At 39.5% G+C, this 17,849-nt stretch overlaps 1 protein-coding gene across 2 annotated transcripts in view; it reads left to right on the top strand.

Annotated features, from left to right (window-relative positions):
* Positions 1-11,782, top strand: part of LOC126353892 (GATOR complex protein WDR24) — a 106,668-nt gene extending 94,886 nt beyond the window's left edge. For both annotated transcript variants that reach the window (XM_050003107.1, XM_050003106.1), the window contains exon 14: positions 9,723-11,782. In XM_050003107.1, the coding sequence (XP_049859064.1) occupies positions 9,723-10,069 (347 nt within the window). In that variant the 3' untranslated portion in view covers positions 10,070-11,782. The remainder of the gene's footprint in view (positions 1-9,722) is intronic.
* Positions 11,783-17,849: the final 6,067 nt, after the last annotated feature.

Raw genomic sequence — 17,849 nt, 5'->3', positions numbered from 1 at the left:
AGGGAAAACTTTCTCTTCTCTGGCTCCTGCTAGGGATGGGGCTCCATGTCCAAACACTCCTCCCCGGCATTTTCAAGACAGGAAGCTTGCACACTCGGGCAGGAGGAGAGACCCGAGCTCCGAGGGCCCCAAAGCCATTCACACTCTGTCCAATCCTGACATCACTGCCACCTATTCCCTTACTGATAACACCTTCTCCCTCCTTCCGATGGAGAAGAAGAAGCAGCACAAGTCAAATGATGAGGTTTCCCCGACTACCCCTCCACTTCATCTCGAATCAGACCCAGTTTTTTTGGATGTCACCCCATCCTCATTGGCGAAGACTACCGACCACATGACTTGATCTCCCCTCGGCTTCTTTATGTCTCACCTGGACTCTCGCCACACGTTAATCCAGTGGAATTGCAACGGATATTATCGCCACTCCTACTCTTCATTCTATCATGCCCTTCAAGAAACTCACTTTCGTGATGACCACTCTCTAAAGTTTCATGTTATTGCGCATTCTGTCAGAACCGTGCTGGCCTCGGGATAGCTTCTAGTTCGCGCCGATATCATTAGTGGCTGGATCCCCCTTCATACTGACCTGGAAGCGATAGCAGTTAGATTGCAGATGACTGCAGCAATCACCGTTTGCAATGTCTACCTCCCTGCAGGTAGGCCTCTTCCTTATTTTGAACTGTCTAACTTAATGAAGCAACTCCCGCTCCCATATCTCCTCCTTGGAGACTTCAATGCACACCACCCTGTGGGGGAGTTGCCACTTTGTTGGGTAGGTGTCTTCTACTTGACCAGCTTACTACAGACTTTGATTTGTGTCTCCTCAGTGAGATTTTCCCTACCCACTTTACTTATGGAACCTTTACTGCTCACAGTCTCCTCCCCTGCTCCTTGGCTTGCCTACATTGGTCACTTCCTGATGATCCTTGTGACAGTGACCACTCTCCAATGATTCTGTCATTCCCCTGCCACTGCCAGCCAGGCAGGACCCCATGTTAAGCATTCTGCTGGGCCAGTTGACCTTTATATATGTCTGCCGTGCTCTTCGACATCTGTCTCAAACTGCATTGATGTGGTTGTGCAGGGTACTATTCTTCATGCTGCTGGCACTGCTGTCCGCCCATCTACAAGTCCCATAGCAATTGCTGTGCAGGACCACTGACAAGTGCTGCAACAATTTAAGCAACACTCTTCACAGACTAACCTCCTCACTTTTAAGCATCTCTGTTTCAAGGCTCAGTACCTAATAAGGTAAAGGTAATAAGTGGAGTAAAAAGGAATTCTGACAGCACATTGTTTCCTCCCTGGGGACATATGGCTCTTCATCACGAGTTTGGGCCAAGCTCTGTAGCCTTCTGGATCACCAGCGACAGTCAACTGTCCAGTACGACGGCATCGGCATCCTTTTCCTATACTGCCACCTGTCTCTGGCAGAAACACAAAGCTTAACAGAACACCCCCCCCCCCCCCCCCCCCCCCCGTTTCTGTTTCAACACTCACCAAGCTGAACACTATAATGAACCCTTTACTAATGAGAACTCTTGCAGGCTCTTACCTCTTCACATGACATGGCCCCAGGCCCAGATTCCATTCACAACAAGGTGATTCAACAATTTAACGTTACACAGAGACAATATATACTCAGGGTCTTCCACCACATTTGGCTCATGGGTGCCTCCCCTGCACAGTGGCGAGACAGTGTAGTTATGACCGTCCTTAAGCCTGCGAAGAACCTAATGTCTCTTGACAGCTACTGCCCAGTTGGCTTGATGAATGTACTTTGTAAACTGCTTGAGAGCATGGTTAGCTTCTGATTATGGCGGGTACTTGGATCTCGAGGCCTTTTTTCCCCATTCCAGTTTGACTTCTGGGAAGGACAATGTCCAACTGACCATTTACTCGGCTTTTACTAACTGTCAGCACCTTGTCACTGGCTTCTTTGACCTACATAAGGCATACGAAATGGCTTGGCGACATTGCATTTTAGTTACCCTCCATGACTGGGGCTTTCGTGGTCCCCTTCCAATTTCTATTCATAATTTTTTACCCCACCAACTCTTCCGGGTTCCAGTTGGCACTTCACTCAGCACCTCTCAGGTTCAAGAGAATGGTATCCCACAGGGTGTCACACTCTTCCTCATAGCCATCAATGGGTTTGTAACCTCTGTTGGCCCTCAGGTTAGACTGGCATTGTATGTCAACGATTTTTTGTGTCTGGTGTGGTTCCCACTCTGTAGCTCCAAGACGCCATCCAACAGATCTCTGTGTGGGCTGTCTCCCATGGCTTCCAATTTTGTCCCTCCAAAATGCAGTTATGCATTTTTGTCATCAATTCATAGTACACCCTGATCTAGAACTTTATTTAGGTGACCAGCTTCTAGATGTTACAGCGTAGTCTCGTTTCTTGGGCTTTTTTAAAAATAATTATTATTATGAAAAACTGATGTGGCTAATCTATATTCGCTACCTGAAGATTACATTCATGCTGAAGCTTAATGCTCTCTGACTCCTGGCCCACACATCTTGGGATGCAGACCATGCTACACTTGTCCATCTTCACAGTGCTCTGGTCTTGTCCGGACTAGATTATGAAAGTCAGGTTAATGGCTCAAGTGGCTCCTTCCACTCTGAAAATACTTGATCCTGTTCACCACCTGGCTATTGGTGCCCTTCACACTAGTCCCATTGACATTCTCCTCACAGAAGCGAGGATTCCCCCTCTACAAATATGATGAAGCCAACTCCTGGTTTCTTACAAATTGCCATTCCCAGATTCCTTGACCATCCCATTGTCTGTCCTCTTTGCAAGTGAGGGACAGCTCCCTCTTGATCACTGCCTATGGGTTGGATATGCTTTCATGTCTCCTACTGGCTTAAAACACCATTTATTGCTGGAAACATGTAGTAAGTTCACAGTAGAGCTGCTATCCATTACCAAGGCCCTCTATTTTGTTACTCAGGCCTCCCTCCACAGTTTTTAATATTTACTGACACATTTAGCAGCCTGCTGCTGTTGGTATCTCAGGGAATGAACGGGCTGACTGTTTGGCTAGATAAGCTGATAGTCACACTCCATTCCATTTTGTGACCCCAGCTGTGGATATGCAGATCTATGTCAAATCTCTCTCTGCCTGAAACTGGAATGACACCTGGATCACTACTGCCTTCAGTAATAAAACCCGCACAATCAAGTAGACTGCTGTGCTTTGGTGCTAATCCTCCTGCTCCTCTCGGAAGGAGTCCACTACTGCACTTTGGTACTCTTTCCACTTTTCTCGGAAGGAGTCCGCTGCTTTATGCTGTCTATGCATTGGTTATACCAAGTTCACCCATTGTGTCCTCCTGTGTAATGAACCACTGCCACAATATGGTTGTGGAAACAGACTGACAATATCTCACATATTGATAGAATGTCCCCTTCATATTAAGTATTGTCTTCCTTAATTTTAATATTAGCAGACAATTCATGGATGATTGAATATTCCTCAGTTTCCTCTGTGAAAGTGGTTATTTCCAGATATAAGGTTTTGATTCACTCCTAGAACAGAGGCAGTGTGGTTGTGGTTTTGGCTCTCTTCGTGTTTTCTCAATCTGGGACCCAGTGACCACTCCTCCATGGAAAGCTCACACTTTTTTTCTGTTTTTAGATTTGGTCTAACCTTTTATTGTCTTTTACTGTGTGTATTTTAACTTCCTTGTTTTATAGTTTGACTCCCCTGACTGGATCCATCCACGTTTAGCTGACCCTCTTTCTTCTGTGAGTAACTTTGAAATTGCTGGACTAATGATATCACCATTTGGCTCCATAAACCCTCTCAGTCAATCAATCAGTCTCAAAATTTGTCAGGGGAAAATGCTAAAATTTGTCTGGAAATGAGGGAAATATCAGGGTATTTTGCTTAGGGAAACTTGTAGCAACCCTGGAACCTTACACCTGGTGGCATCATTAATTTTGTCACACATTTTAAAACCACAAAAACGACCGTTTGTTCTTGTTTTTAACTTAATACTGGTACCAACAGTTAGGAAAGTCTTAGAGGCTGCTGTAGGTTGGGGTAGAATTGTGGGGCTTGACAGGTTGAAACATTCTTTACATTTAGAATAACCCTCATAATGTAATGATCCTAGCTAAGAAGAAAGGGAAATAGTCTGAAATTAATATCATGGCCCACTTGGGTTTACATTATAGGCAGTTATAGTTTAATGACAAAATCCCAAAGGAAAACGAACTAGAATCAGAAGAAAAAAGTGTTGATAAGACAACAATTACAAAATTATAAAAGTGTGAAAAACCAAAATACAAGTGTCTTGGATGGAATAAATTCATATACTGAAATATGCCAGTAAATCTGTAAACTAAGATTGTTGCACCTACTTCATATATGTGGGCAGCAGTGCAACATTCCTGATTCCTGGAGAAAAAATCTGGTGAAATCTATACTTGAGAAGGTCATGTAAGTGTGACAATGAACTATAGAGAGGCAAGTCTATTAAATGCCACATACATATGGAAACATAATCAATAAAAGATTACATTCTATATCAGAAACTTTGTTAGATGAACAGTTTGTGTTTAGAAAGGATCAGTCATGGATAATAGCATATTTTCTGTGAAAATACTTGATATCCTTGAACACAGGATGGAGTGGGAAATCAAGACTTCGAAGGGCAGGCCTACAATTGTCATTATTTCTCACAATTCATATTTATTTTTAATAAACATAATACTTTTAACAAAATGCATGAGCAATACATGCCAATTTAAATGTGCTCTGGAATTCACCACTTAAGATTAACTTATTATTAAAATCTGATATGAAATGTCTTGCATGCTTGGATATGCAAATAATTAGCATTCTTTGTGCAAACCACACAAGGTAGGTAGGGGTAATTCCATCTACATTCTGTGTATGAGGAACGATTACACAGTGGATTTTTCCTTCGGAAGTTACTTTTGAATGTTGTGTGTTACTGAAATCGTATTATGCATCATGTAAGAAGGAGAAACATCTATCAGTATATATCACAATTCAACAGTGACAGAAGTGTGACCTATCGGGACCACAGTTAATCATTCCACAATATTGCTGCTCACATTGGTCAGGATGCCATGTTTGTCCACACAGACAGTGCCACAACACTTGGACCTTATTTATTTATTTACATAGTTTACACCCACGTTGTAGCACTAAGATCAAACATAATACAAAAGAGTCTACGATGATTAAGTTTAGGTCATAGTAGTTAGCAATTTCTTCATTCACTGTGATCTGGCTACGCGTTTTTCTGCAGATAAGATGTACTTCTTCCGTTCTGATGATTTGGATGTCAGCCGTATGTATTTGTCCTTAAGTAGCTGTCTCTTCTCTGCATTGAATTTGGTGTGTGGTGATGTTAAATTCATCCAGATCACTTTGTACTTCTTTAAACCAGATGTTTTTGGTTTTACTGTTCCAGAAGTAGTCAAAAAGTTACTTCAGGATTCTAGTATTTGGTAGGCGAGATATGTGGCCGAAAAATGCAATCCTTCTTTTCCGCATTGTATCAATAATGGATTCACGTTCTTTATACTGGTACACTACTGAATTGGGCAAAAGTCTCCACTGCCCATTAACTTGATGTTTTTTACTGATAATTGTTTGGAGTATTCTATCAGTTTTCTTCAATATGTCAGTTGTTGCTTGAGTATTTAGTTTGAATAGTGTTTCACTTGCGTATGTTGCCTCCGGTTTAACAACGGAGGAGTAATGCCGAAATGTAGCATTTATTGGGAGAGATCGTTTTTTGTAAGTTGGCCATGTGGTCCTCTGCGCTCACTATAGTTTTAATGTTCTACTATCTATTGATGCTCTTTCATTAGCATTCCAGTTAATAATCTCACCAAGATATTTAAACTTATTTACTACTTTAATTTTTTGATTATTATGGAGTAAGATACGGGATGTGTCAACTGTGAAGCTGGGCATCATTTCTGTTTTCTCAAATGAAATTTGCAATCCACCCTTTGCCGCTAATCATTCTAGTTGTTCTGTCTGGACCTTTGCCTCATCAATATTGTTTGCTAACAGCGCCGAATCATGTGCAAATGCAAGGCAGTTAAGTTGAATCTTTCTTCCAATATTAACGGATGGTGGGCATATCTTGTTCCATTCACGCATGATTTTCTCCAGCACACAATTGAACAATAATGGAGACAATCCGTTGCCTTTTCGAAGGGCAGTATGAATCTCTAGCTTTGGTATTTTGAAGGGTGACTGCAACAAGATTGACAAGTTTCTGATGTAAACCAAATTCTTTAAGAATTGACAGTAGAGCTTCACGGTCAATACTATCGTAGGCTTTTTTAAAATCGACAAAGGTGATCATTAGCTTCTTGTTCCTGACTGATGTTTCATTATCCATTTTAGATTCCTAGGAATGACTGTAGATGAAAGGCTTCCTTGGAAGCACTGCGTTCAAGATCTTGTGCAAAAGCTGAATGCTGCTGCTATCTTTACTATAAGAAAGAAATTGGCTGTCTCTGATGCTGAAACACAAAGGCTTGTTTACTTTTCTGACTTCCACTCTTTTACCTCATGTGATGTTGTTTTTAATGACAACTCTCTGCACTCAGCAAAAATATTCTTAGTTCAGAAAAAGGCAGTGAGACTGATTCCTGGTGTCGCTTCATGCCCTTTATGTAAAATATTGTTCCAGCCTCGAGTTCCAATCTACCATCCTTGTATGTATATTACGCTGTGGGATTTGTTGTTGATATTATTGAGTAATTCAGAACAAGCTACAAATTAAGTGACACTAGACGAAAAAACAATATTCACATGGATAACACTTTCTGTAGTGAAGGGAGACGAAAATTTAATAGTAATGGGTGACTGGAATTCGAGTGTAGGAAAAGGGAGAGAAGGAAACATAGTAGGTGAATATGGATTGGGGCTAAGAAATGAAAGAGGAAGCCGCCTAGTAGAATTTTGTACAGAGCACAACTTAGTCATAGGTAACACTTGGTTTAAGAATCATGAAAGAAGGTTGTATACGTGGAAGAACCCTGGAGATACTAAAAGGTATCAGATAGATTATATAATGGTAAGACAGAGATTTAGAAACCAGGTTTTAAATTGTAAGACATTTCCAGGGGCAGATGTGGACTCTGACCACAATCTATTGGTTATGACCTGTAGATTAAAACTGAAGAAACTGCAAAAATGTGGGAAATTAAGGAGATGGGACCTGGATAAACTGAAAGAACCAGAGGTTGTACAGAGTTTCAGGGAGAGCACAAGGGAACAATTGACAGGAATAGGGGAAAGAAATACAGTAGAAGAAGAATGGGTAGCTCTGAGGGATGAAGTAGTGAAGGCAGCAGAGGATAAAGTAGGTAAAAAGACGAGGGCTGCTAGAAATCCTTGGGTAACAGAAGAAATATTGAATTTAATTGATGAAAGGAGAAAATATAAAAATGCAGTAAATGAAGCAGGCAAAAAGGAATACAAACGTCTCAAAAATGAGATCGAGAGGAAGTGCAAAATGGCTAAACAGGGATGGCTAGAGGATAAATGTAAGGATGTAGAGGCTTATCTCACTAGGGGTAAGATAGATACTGCCTACAGGAAAATTAAAGAGACCTTTGGAGAGAAGAGAACCACGTGTATGAATATCAAGAGCTCAGATGGCAACCCAGTTCTAAGCAAAGAAGGGAAGGCAGAAAGGTGGAAGGAGTATATAGAAGGTTTATACAAGGGTGATGTACTTGAGGACAATATTATGGAAATGGAAGAGGATGTAGATGAAGACGAAATGGGTGATACGATATTGCGTGAAGAGTTTGACAGAGCACTGAAAGACCTGAGTCGGAACAAGGCCCCCGGAGTAGACAACATTCCATTAGAACTACTGATGGCCTTGGGAGAGCCAGTCATGACAAAACTCTACCAGCTGGTGAGCAAGATGTATGAGACAGGCCAAATACCCTCAGACTTCAAGAAGAATATAATAATTCCAATCCCAAAGAAAGCAGCTGCTGACAGATGTGAAAATTACCGAACTATCAGTTTAATAAGTCACAGCTGCAAAATACTAACGCGAATTCTTTACAGACGAATGGAAAAACTGATAGATGCGGACCTCGGGGAGGATCAGTTTGGATTCCGTCGAAATGTTGGAACAAGTGAGGCAATACTGACCTTACGACTTATCTTAGAAGAAAGATTAAGAAAAGGCAAACCTACGTTTCTAGCATTTGTAGACTTAGAGAAAGCTTTTGACAATGTTGACTGGAATACTCTTTTTCAAATTCTAAAGGTGGCAGGGGTAAAATACAGGGAGCGAAAGGCTATTTACAATTTGTACAGAAACCAGATGGCAGTAATAAGAGTCGAGGGGCATGAAAGGGAAGCAGTGGTTGGGAAAGGAGTGAGACAGGGTTGTAGCCTCTCCCCGATGTTATTCAATCTGTATATTGAGCAAGCAGTAAAGGAAACAAAAGAAAAATTTGGAGTAGGTATTAAAATTCATGGAGACGAAGTAAAAACTTTGAGGTTCGCCGATGACATTGTAATTCTGTCAGAGACGGCAAAGGACTTGGAAGAGCAGTTGAACGGAATGGACAGTGTCTTGAAAGGAGGATATAAGATGAACATTAACAAAAGCAAAACGAGGATAATGGAATGTAGTCAAATTAAATCGGGTGATGCTGAGGGAATTAGATTAGAAAATGAGACACTTAAAGTAGTAAAGGAGTTTTGCTATTTGGGGAGCAAAATAACTGATGATGGCCGAAGTAGAGAGGATATAAAATGTAGACTGGCAATGGCAAGGGAAGCGTTTCTGAAGAAGAGAAATTTGTTAACATCGAATATAGATTTAAGTGTCAGGAAGTCATATCTGAAAATATTTGTTTGGAGTGTAGCCATGTATGGCAGTGAAACATGGACGATAACTAGTTTGGACAAGAAGAGAATAGAAGCTTTCGAAATGTGGTGCTACAGAAGAATACTGAAGATAAGGTGGATAGATCACGTAACTAATGAGGAGGTATTGAATAGGATTGGGGAGAAGAGAAGTTTGTGGCACAACTTGACTAGAAGAAGGGATCGGTTGGTAGGACATGTTTTGAGGCATCAAGGGATCACAAATTTAGCATTGGAGGGCAGTGTGGAGGGTAAAAATCGTAGAGGGAGACCGAGAGATGAGTACACTAAGCAGATTCAGAAGGATGTAGGTTGCAGTAGGTACTGGGAGATGAAGAAGCTTGCACAGGATAGAGTAGCATGGAGAGCTGCATCAAACCAGTCTCAGGACTGAAGACCACAACAACAACAACACTTTCTTAAGCATTGTACAGAAAGGCTTATGTTATTCAGCAAGTTTCATTATCATCAGGCTTCCAGCAGAACTGAAAAAACTGAGTGATAAATCCCAAGTACTCAAATCCAAGTCAAAAGGTTCCCCTGGGGCACATCCCTTCAATCCTGTACCGGAGTCCCTTGCAGTAGTTGAGAACTTTTCTCTGTAATGTGTTATTTAGCAATATATGCTCTCACAATTTTTTTGTGTTTTATTAATTCTTTTGTGTATAAATTTTCTAATGAGCATTCTATAAACTAACTATTGACACATTCAGTGACCAGGTAGCTGTTGCTGGCATGGTACTACACAACATACATATAACTATGAAAAATTTGAAATAATTTGAATCCGGTTGATACATGCCACTCACTTTCTAGGTTACCTGGACTCTTTATCACGGAGGCGACAGTGGATAGCATCAGCACATTTGACTCAACTGTCTTGGATCTCAGCAGTTTCACGTGCAAGTCAGCGTTCAACAACTGTCTATTCTAGTTGCTCGACTTGTCGTAAACCTCTACAACGTGCGGGCTGGCTTTGTGACCGTTGTGGACGGCGACCTGCAGCATGTGCAGTCTGCCATAGAACAGTCCGTGGATTGTATGCATGGTGCCAAGGCTGTGCACACGGTGGTCACATCATGCCTTGTTTGCAACAGTGGTGGGAAAATGATGATCGTCGTGAATGCCCTGCTGGTTGTGGGCATATTTGTCAGTATAACTGAATATTAAATGTTGTAAGTAAATTAAGCACTAAAGAGTTTTTGTGTTAATTTTTTTGTATAGTGGTAAACAACAAATGAACTTGTTGACAAGTCTGCAGCACATTAATGTTATAATTAAATTTAACTTGAATTACTGCATCCAACAAGCTCTTTTACTATTCATGCTGTGTGTGCATAGTGCCTTAGCCCCCTTTCCAAGAAAACACACACACACACACACACACACACACACACACACACACACAGAGAGAGAGAGAGAGAGAGAGAGAGAGAGGGGGGGGGGGGGTGAGTTAGTGAGTGTTTAATCTGTGATTTTGTTTGCAGAAGTTATAACGATAAATTTTGTCGTTATTAAGCTATTACTTTAGAGGGTCCTGCAGGCAGAGATCATTATCAGACAAACTGAAATCATGACAATTTATACAGGTATTAGCCAGTAGAAGGCTAGTATCCTTCCTAACTTTTAACCACATAGAAGTTTTGTTGACTAAAATAATATTAAGTTTGCTTTCCTTGTTGTGTGGCTGTTTTAAGTTGCATTCAAGGTGCTGAACTGAATTTGTAAAATTATTGTTGAAAATTGTAATGATTATTATTTATTGTAAGTATCCTACTACAACACCTATGAGCTGTGATGTTGTAGTTGTAGGATGAAAATTATCTGTTTATATATTCTTTAGCCATCATTTTTGATGCATAGAAATTAAGTGTTAGAGATAATATACAGGATGATTATGTGATGATGATACAAGCTTTCACTGATGTTGGAGACGGGTAAAAGTATAAATTTAAGTTAAGGGACCCTGATCAGGGAACAACCGAGACAAAAGTTATAAGTGAGAATTGTTCTCAGAGCTGTGACAGTGCAATACATGTACCAGTACCTTTGCTAATATTGTGGGGCAGACAACTTTCAGAGGTGATAGTATGGACTGAAACAAGAAAACAATGTCTAGCAAACATGGGCTCTAAAATGCACACCTTAAGAGCTATGAGCACTTGTTCATCTGTGATACTTTGTAACACATCTCTTCTACTACAAGCTCTTTGGTTCCTATGTTTTTTGGAAGTAAAAATCCAGTAAATATAGGCTCTAAAATGCATACTGTAAAAGGTATAGCCTCAGTAAAAGAATAACAATGATGGTAATACCTGGATTGAAAAATAATAAAATAAGGGAAAGGCAACTACTTAAGTATAGAGGACTGCTGTACAGCACAGAAAACAGCTGACACTAGCTTTTGAGCTCTTGCTCTTTTTCCAGTAAGAGTACAAACATTCACACACACAGCCACCAAAACACACACGCTCAGCGTAACAGCAAGACTGCTACCCTGAGTATGTACGAACAGTTATACACTTACCCTCTCCATCTTCCTTGAAAGTTTGTAACATCGTCACTGAACTGCCTCCTATGCTTGATAACGTCTTCATTGTTTCACAATGTTTTTATGCACTCATTTGGGTAGAGCAGCATTTAACAAAGTTTTATGGAAGTTTTATTTGTTCTCATCTGATTTTTAATTCTTTACATCAAATAAAGACTCGGCTTCACCACTTCATTTTATCAAAATCACTTTGCAAACTTGTTCATAACATAATGAATGCTGTCAAAACTTGTGTGATAATGAGATAATAAATATTACTGGCATATGTTGCCCCATCCTTCTAGTTGTATAATATGTATGCAATAAAAATGATGACATCTAAGTAGTGCTGTTGGTTGCTCTTTGCTTTCTGCAAGGTGTCCCACATAAAATCGATGCACCTCATGGCTTAGAGTCAAGTAACAATGAACAACTAAAACAGAATAGACAGTAGTAACATTAAAAAACATATAGTTACCTGTTTATAAGAAATGCTGGAAGTGGTGACCATGGGCATGTAGGTGACACTGACTTTGTGTGACGATACCACCGAGACACTGTCATTTTGTATGCATGACGATGATAATTTCTCTACTAATGTTCTTTTCAAGATCGTCTATTGTGTGAGGATTGTCAGCATACACTTTACTTTTTAATGGTTCCATGATTAAAAAACACGTGATGTTGAGTCCAGGGACCTTGGGGGCCAGAGGCTTCTTCTGCCAAGTCTGTCTTCAGGGAGCACATTGATGATGTGGACCATACTTTGGTTGGATGTGTGAGCAGTTGCTCCATCTTATTGGCATACAGCTTACAGCTTCTCTGCGTCTGTTGGTTGTGCATAGCAAGAATCAAAGATCTTTAGTTATCTGGCATTGCTTAAGGTACAATTGGAAAAGTATGGGTCCAGTAATTCGCATGCTGGACAATGCACACCAGTCACCAATCTCCTCTGAGTGGAGAGGTTTTTCATGAAGAATATGTGGGTTGTCCTGTGATTAGTATCTGCAGTTTGGGAGTTTACATAACCTGACAAATGAAGCCAGGCCTCATTCAACATGAAGTAAAGCAAGGAGTCAAAGTAACCATTAGCAAACTGATGTTAACAGACAGTTAAAATAATAAACTCTCTTTTTTCCTGATCCTCAAATTTCAATTCTTGCACCACAACCGTACAATACACTTTTAATTCCATATCTTTTAGTACACAATGGCATGTACGAGATATGCCATTCTGCTGCCATAACGTCTTCACCAACTTATGGGGAGTTCTCGTAATGTCCATGTGAATTCTGTCTGAAGTTTCAGGGGTCCTCGTTGTCGGTCACCTATTCCTGTGCACATTCTGTACATATCTTGCAGCCCTCCACTTTTTGTATGGATCTTGAATAGTGCTCGTCGTGGGGAATTTCCTAACAGGATACTTCACTTGAAACAATTCTTTATATTCCTTGATAGAGCCCGCCTTTATGTGACACTCCACAAATCAGTTCGCTGTCCTGATGCAAACTGCCATTGTAACAGCTCAACAATACAAGCTTCTCACAACAGGTGATTCACAAACACACAGCTGCACTCAACTTTCCAATTAAATACAGCCTGTATTCAGCCCATGTTCCCACCTGTCTGTAGCATACAACATACATATAGTGTCTCCATTCATGTCTTGTTTACCGAGCGAGGTGGCTCAGTGGTTAGCACACTGGACTCGCATTCGAGAGGACGGCGGTTCAATCCTGCCTCCGGCCATCCTGATTTAGGTTTTCCGTGATTTCCCTAAATTGTTTCAGGCAAATGCCGGGATGGTTCCTTTGAAAGGGCACAGCCGATTTCCTTCCCCATCCTTCCCTAACCTGAACTTGCCCTCTGTCTCTAATGACCTCGTTCTTGATGGGACGTTAAACAACACTAACCTAGCCATGTCTTGTTTGGATGAGATTATTGATCATGAAACAAAGAACAATACATAGATTAGTTTCACAGTAATCAAGTCCTTACAGTACGGTCACCATTAGAGCATACTGTGAACGAAAAAATGCAAATAATTAAATGAAAATTAAAAGTATTTTTAATGGGAATGTAAAATGTCTTTGGATAAATGGCACATATCTGTAATTTTAAATCTATTTCCTCTCGAACAATATCTAAATGATAGTATCTTCCCAGAGAAGTGTGCTTTCTTAACAGTTCTGCTTCAATGTGAGTACATGGTGCTATATGACATACCGTCAACGGGGTGATTTCGGACGGTTTTGTCGTTATTTTGATTGTAACTATTGTATATATTGTTAGATTAAATTGATTGTTATGGAAGTGGTAGGGTATATGTGTAACGAATAAAATATCCCAGAACCAGAAAGTGTATGTGTAGGTATGTTTATCTGAGGCAGTTAAATAAAGTGTCCGAAGTCACCCCATGGATTGGGATGATTTCGGACACGTGTTTTTTAAATCTCTGTCTGAAGTTACAGTATATAGATGGCGAATTCGGACAGTACTGTCTTTTTTTTAAATTCTACATGCCTTTAATTTGATTTTGGTGACATTTTAAGGTAGCCCTTTGTTACGAATAAGTGATATAGAATGATATAATGGATTTTATATATTAGAGTTAAGTTTTTATTTTGCAACAATTTAAATAAAATTTTTTTACAGTTCTTAACTGAAATATTAGAAACAGACAGAAACAAACAAAGTAATTTAACTAAAAGGTCAAAATAATTTTTCTCACTCATCATTCTAAATTAAGTTGCGAACACTTTAAATAAATGATTGTCTTCGAGTCTAAAGCATGGTGTGGGAAGTATTCTCGAAATTCGCAATTTTTTGTATTGTGCCTTCATTGGGGAAATTAGGAAACACAAATATGTTTTCACTGTTCTCGTGTGCACGCAAGAATTTCACACTTACTTCCGTAGCACCAACATTTGTGACCACTCCAACATACTACCTTGTTTGCTCCTTGTTTCTACATTTATATTTGTACTCTGCAACAAGAAAAGCCTCTTCTTTCAGCAGTAAAACTTCATTGGATGTTGTGTCATTTTCACTTTCACTGCTGCTAGAAGCAGTGTCACTTGTTTCAGCACTGTTTTCGTTTCCTTCAAAATCTCTGCCTGTGATTGATTTTCCAGGTTGAACGTCTAGTTTGTGGCGATCGGAGCTACCAAGCTTATTTGGAGGATAACGAATTTCTTTGAGCATTTCTTCAAAAGTGGAAGACCATGCGTCTGCGGTGCTTTGCTGGCTCTCCTCATTATCAGGCAATTTTCGTAAGACATGATCTGGATCAAAAGGGATTAGACCCATGGCGTGAAATCCACCCTTAATGTTTTCCTTGGAGTTTGCTGAAATCTTAGTCAGTGTCTGCTTCAGAAGAGATGGGAAGGCATCCTTGGAAATGGTCACAAAAGTGTGTTTCTTCCAGTCAGTTAATACAGCTCGCCACGCTGCTTTTATTGGCCTGAAGAAGCTTACATCGAGCGGTTGGAGGAGGTGCGTGCTACTGGGGGGAAGGAGAATGAATGAAATATTGTTCCGATCACTCTCTTCAATAACACGTAAAGACACATGACTGGATAAGTTGTCTCCAATCATGACTGTTGGCCCATTTTGCCTCTTCAGATAGGGCAAAGCGATGGTAAAGAACCAGTCTTCAAATACCAGCAGGTCAAACCATCCACTTTTGTTCCTATTGAAATGGGTTCCTTGTGGTCCAGATTAATCAAGGTAGCCTTTAACTTAATATCTAATACATTCTTGGCATTGTCCAAAATCACCCCACACAGTACACAGTTTTAGAAGAACTGTCGTTATTTTATAGCCTTGCACGGAAAATCGACAAACTTGTACAGAAATAGTCTCAATGCTGTTAGCTACTGAGCGCGTCAACAATTACGGTTACAATAACTTCCCACTCTGCACAACAATTGAAAGTTTCCTCTTTACGATAATGCATGGATTTTTAACACTGAGACTGTTCGTCAATTATTCACCTAGGGAAACAATTGACACAAGATAAAAGTTGTGGAAAGCGATAAATGCAATCTTGCGCTTAAAATAAGTGGCACACAGACGTTAAAATAAGTAACTCTTTGTTTCTATCCAGTGGCAAAGAGCAAAGAAGTCATACTGCCAGAATTCGCCCCGGTGTCCGAAATCACCCCATTTGACAGTACTTTAAAGGACATTACACAGAAATAAAACTTGAGTGATTACTTAAATAATGACAAAGGTAACTAAGACTAAGAAATTAGTGCACTGAAGTAGTGAATAATTCCTTTACATTAGTGTTATTATTTCTATTCAGAATAACAAGTTACATTAGCCTGTTCCACCTGTTCTGATAATATATTGGTACCTTCAGTACAATAATATTATTGAGTGAGGGAGTCAAGCAGCCGTGTCTTAATTGCATCTGGTTTTCTCAATGGCTGACAAGTACTCTAGAGGGACAAGAAAGAGAATGAAAGTCAACCAAAACATTTGGTGTATGAAATTCAACCATAGTGTCTCCCAGTAACAATTTACAGACTCTGCTAATAAGGAGACTGCTCGATGTAAATATTAACTGTATTTAATCAAAACGCAACATAGCCCCTGTGTAATACCTCTTTTATTTTTTCTCGCAATATCATACCTTTTTATTTTTTCTCATTATTAATTTCTATGAATGTTTCCTTTTCCTCATTAGTAATAATATTGCCACAGAAAATTGGCAAAGATAGGCTTTTGAAATTATCTACGTAACAAAAGAACAATGTCTGGACAATAATAATTTTTTTAACCACTTTTCTTTCAATCTTGGGTGAGAGTATTTGTTTTAAACCTCACACAAAAAGGACGTGTAATTTTTACTTGTGCGTCAACAATGTCATAGTAAATGCTGTGTGTGATAAAAATGCAAGAAAAATATATATTAAGAGTTATAAATGCAAGAATATTTTTATTTATTACGCCAATATTCATTCACGAGCATGACCTTTGCCTGCAATCATAAGAGCCAGTAATTTCTTCCATCATGTAAGACATTTAAAAATATATGTGTGTAATAATCAGACAATTGACTTTTTGTTAAGCACCAATTTTGCTGCAAAATATAGTTTGTGTGATTTCAGTTTTGGCATGTTGCATTGTATTTTCATTACACTGCAAGGAAGACTGTTCACAAAACCAATTTAGTTACAACAAGAATTCATGCTTTAATTCCAGTACTGCAAGTAGTAATTATCTCTCATTCCATAAATTTCATGCTGATTCATACTTTTTGTGTTAGCTGTTGGGCTGCCTCCCAGTACAGTTATTCCAACACCGACCAACAGATTAGATGAGATTCAGTTTTCGTTCCATAGACCCAAATGAGATGATCTTCGTAGGTGTAGAACATGTCAGAAAGTATAACATAAAACATTTGAATATAATACCTACTACCCTGATCATTTGTCAGGAGATGCAGTAAACTGGAACACCTAATATTTACATAATTAACATGCTGTCAGAATGAAACACTGTTATGCTCTATTAATAAATTTATCATACACAAAATACCTAATCTTGACTGTTGTGACCAAGTGTTGTCAAAACTGAAATCTAACCGATATTTTTACTTAAGATGGCTTAACAGTCTCTTTTATGATATTCATCCATGGAGTAAAAGGAGTTGCCTATCAAAAAGTCTTTCAAACTCTTTTTAAACCATGCTTTATCTGAAACCAAGTTTTTAATGACTGGTAACAATTTATTGAAAATGTGTGTTCCTGAATATTGGACCCCTTTTTGGACCAAGGTAAGTGATTTTAGGTCTTTATCTAGATTGTTCTTATTCCTAGTATTGATACTATGTATTGAGCTATTGGTTGCAAATAGAGATGAATACAAAGTTCCTTGAACAGGTTTCTAAGATGTTCTTGAATTTACACCACAAATGATCCTTATCACGTGTTTTTGCACCCTAAAAACTTTTGCTCTGCTTGATGAGTTGCCCTAGAATATGACCACATATGACATAATAGAATGAAAGTAAGCAAAGTATGCAAGTTTTTTAAAAAATATTTATATCTCCTACATCTGACATCATTCTCAAGGCAAATACAAACTTGTTTAGGCACAAAGCAATTCTGTAGTATGCCCTTCCCAACTGAATTTATTATTAAGTTGTAATCCCAGAACACTAGACTCGCATTAGGGAGGACAACGGTTCAATCCCACATCCGGCCATCCTGATTTAGGTTTTCCGTGATTTCCCTAAATCGCTCCAGGCAAATGCCGGGATGGTTCCTTTCAAAGGGCACGGCCAACTTCCTTCCCCGTCCTTCCCTAATCCGCTGAGACCGATGACCTCGCTGTCTGGTCTCCTTCCCCAAAACAACCCAACCCCAACCCAGTTGTAATCCCAGAAATTTAACACTGTCAAC

This window comes from Schistocerca gregaria, chromosome 3 (genome assembly GCF_023897955.1).
Source record: "Schistocerca gregaria isolate iqSchGreg1 chromosome 3, iqSchGreg1.2, whole genome shotgun sequence".
Taxonomy (NCBI): domain Eukaryota; kingdom Metazoa; phylum Arthropoda; class Insecta; order Orthoptera; family Acrididae; genus Schistocerca; species Schistocerca gregaria.
Note: the sequence above shows the minus strand (reverse complement) of the source record. Positions and strands in the feature narration are given on the sequence as shown.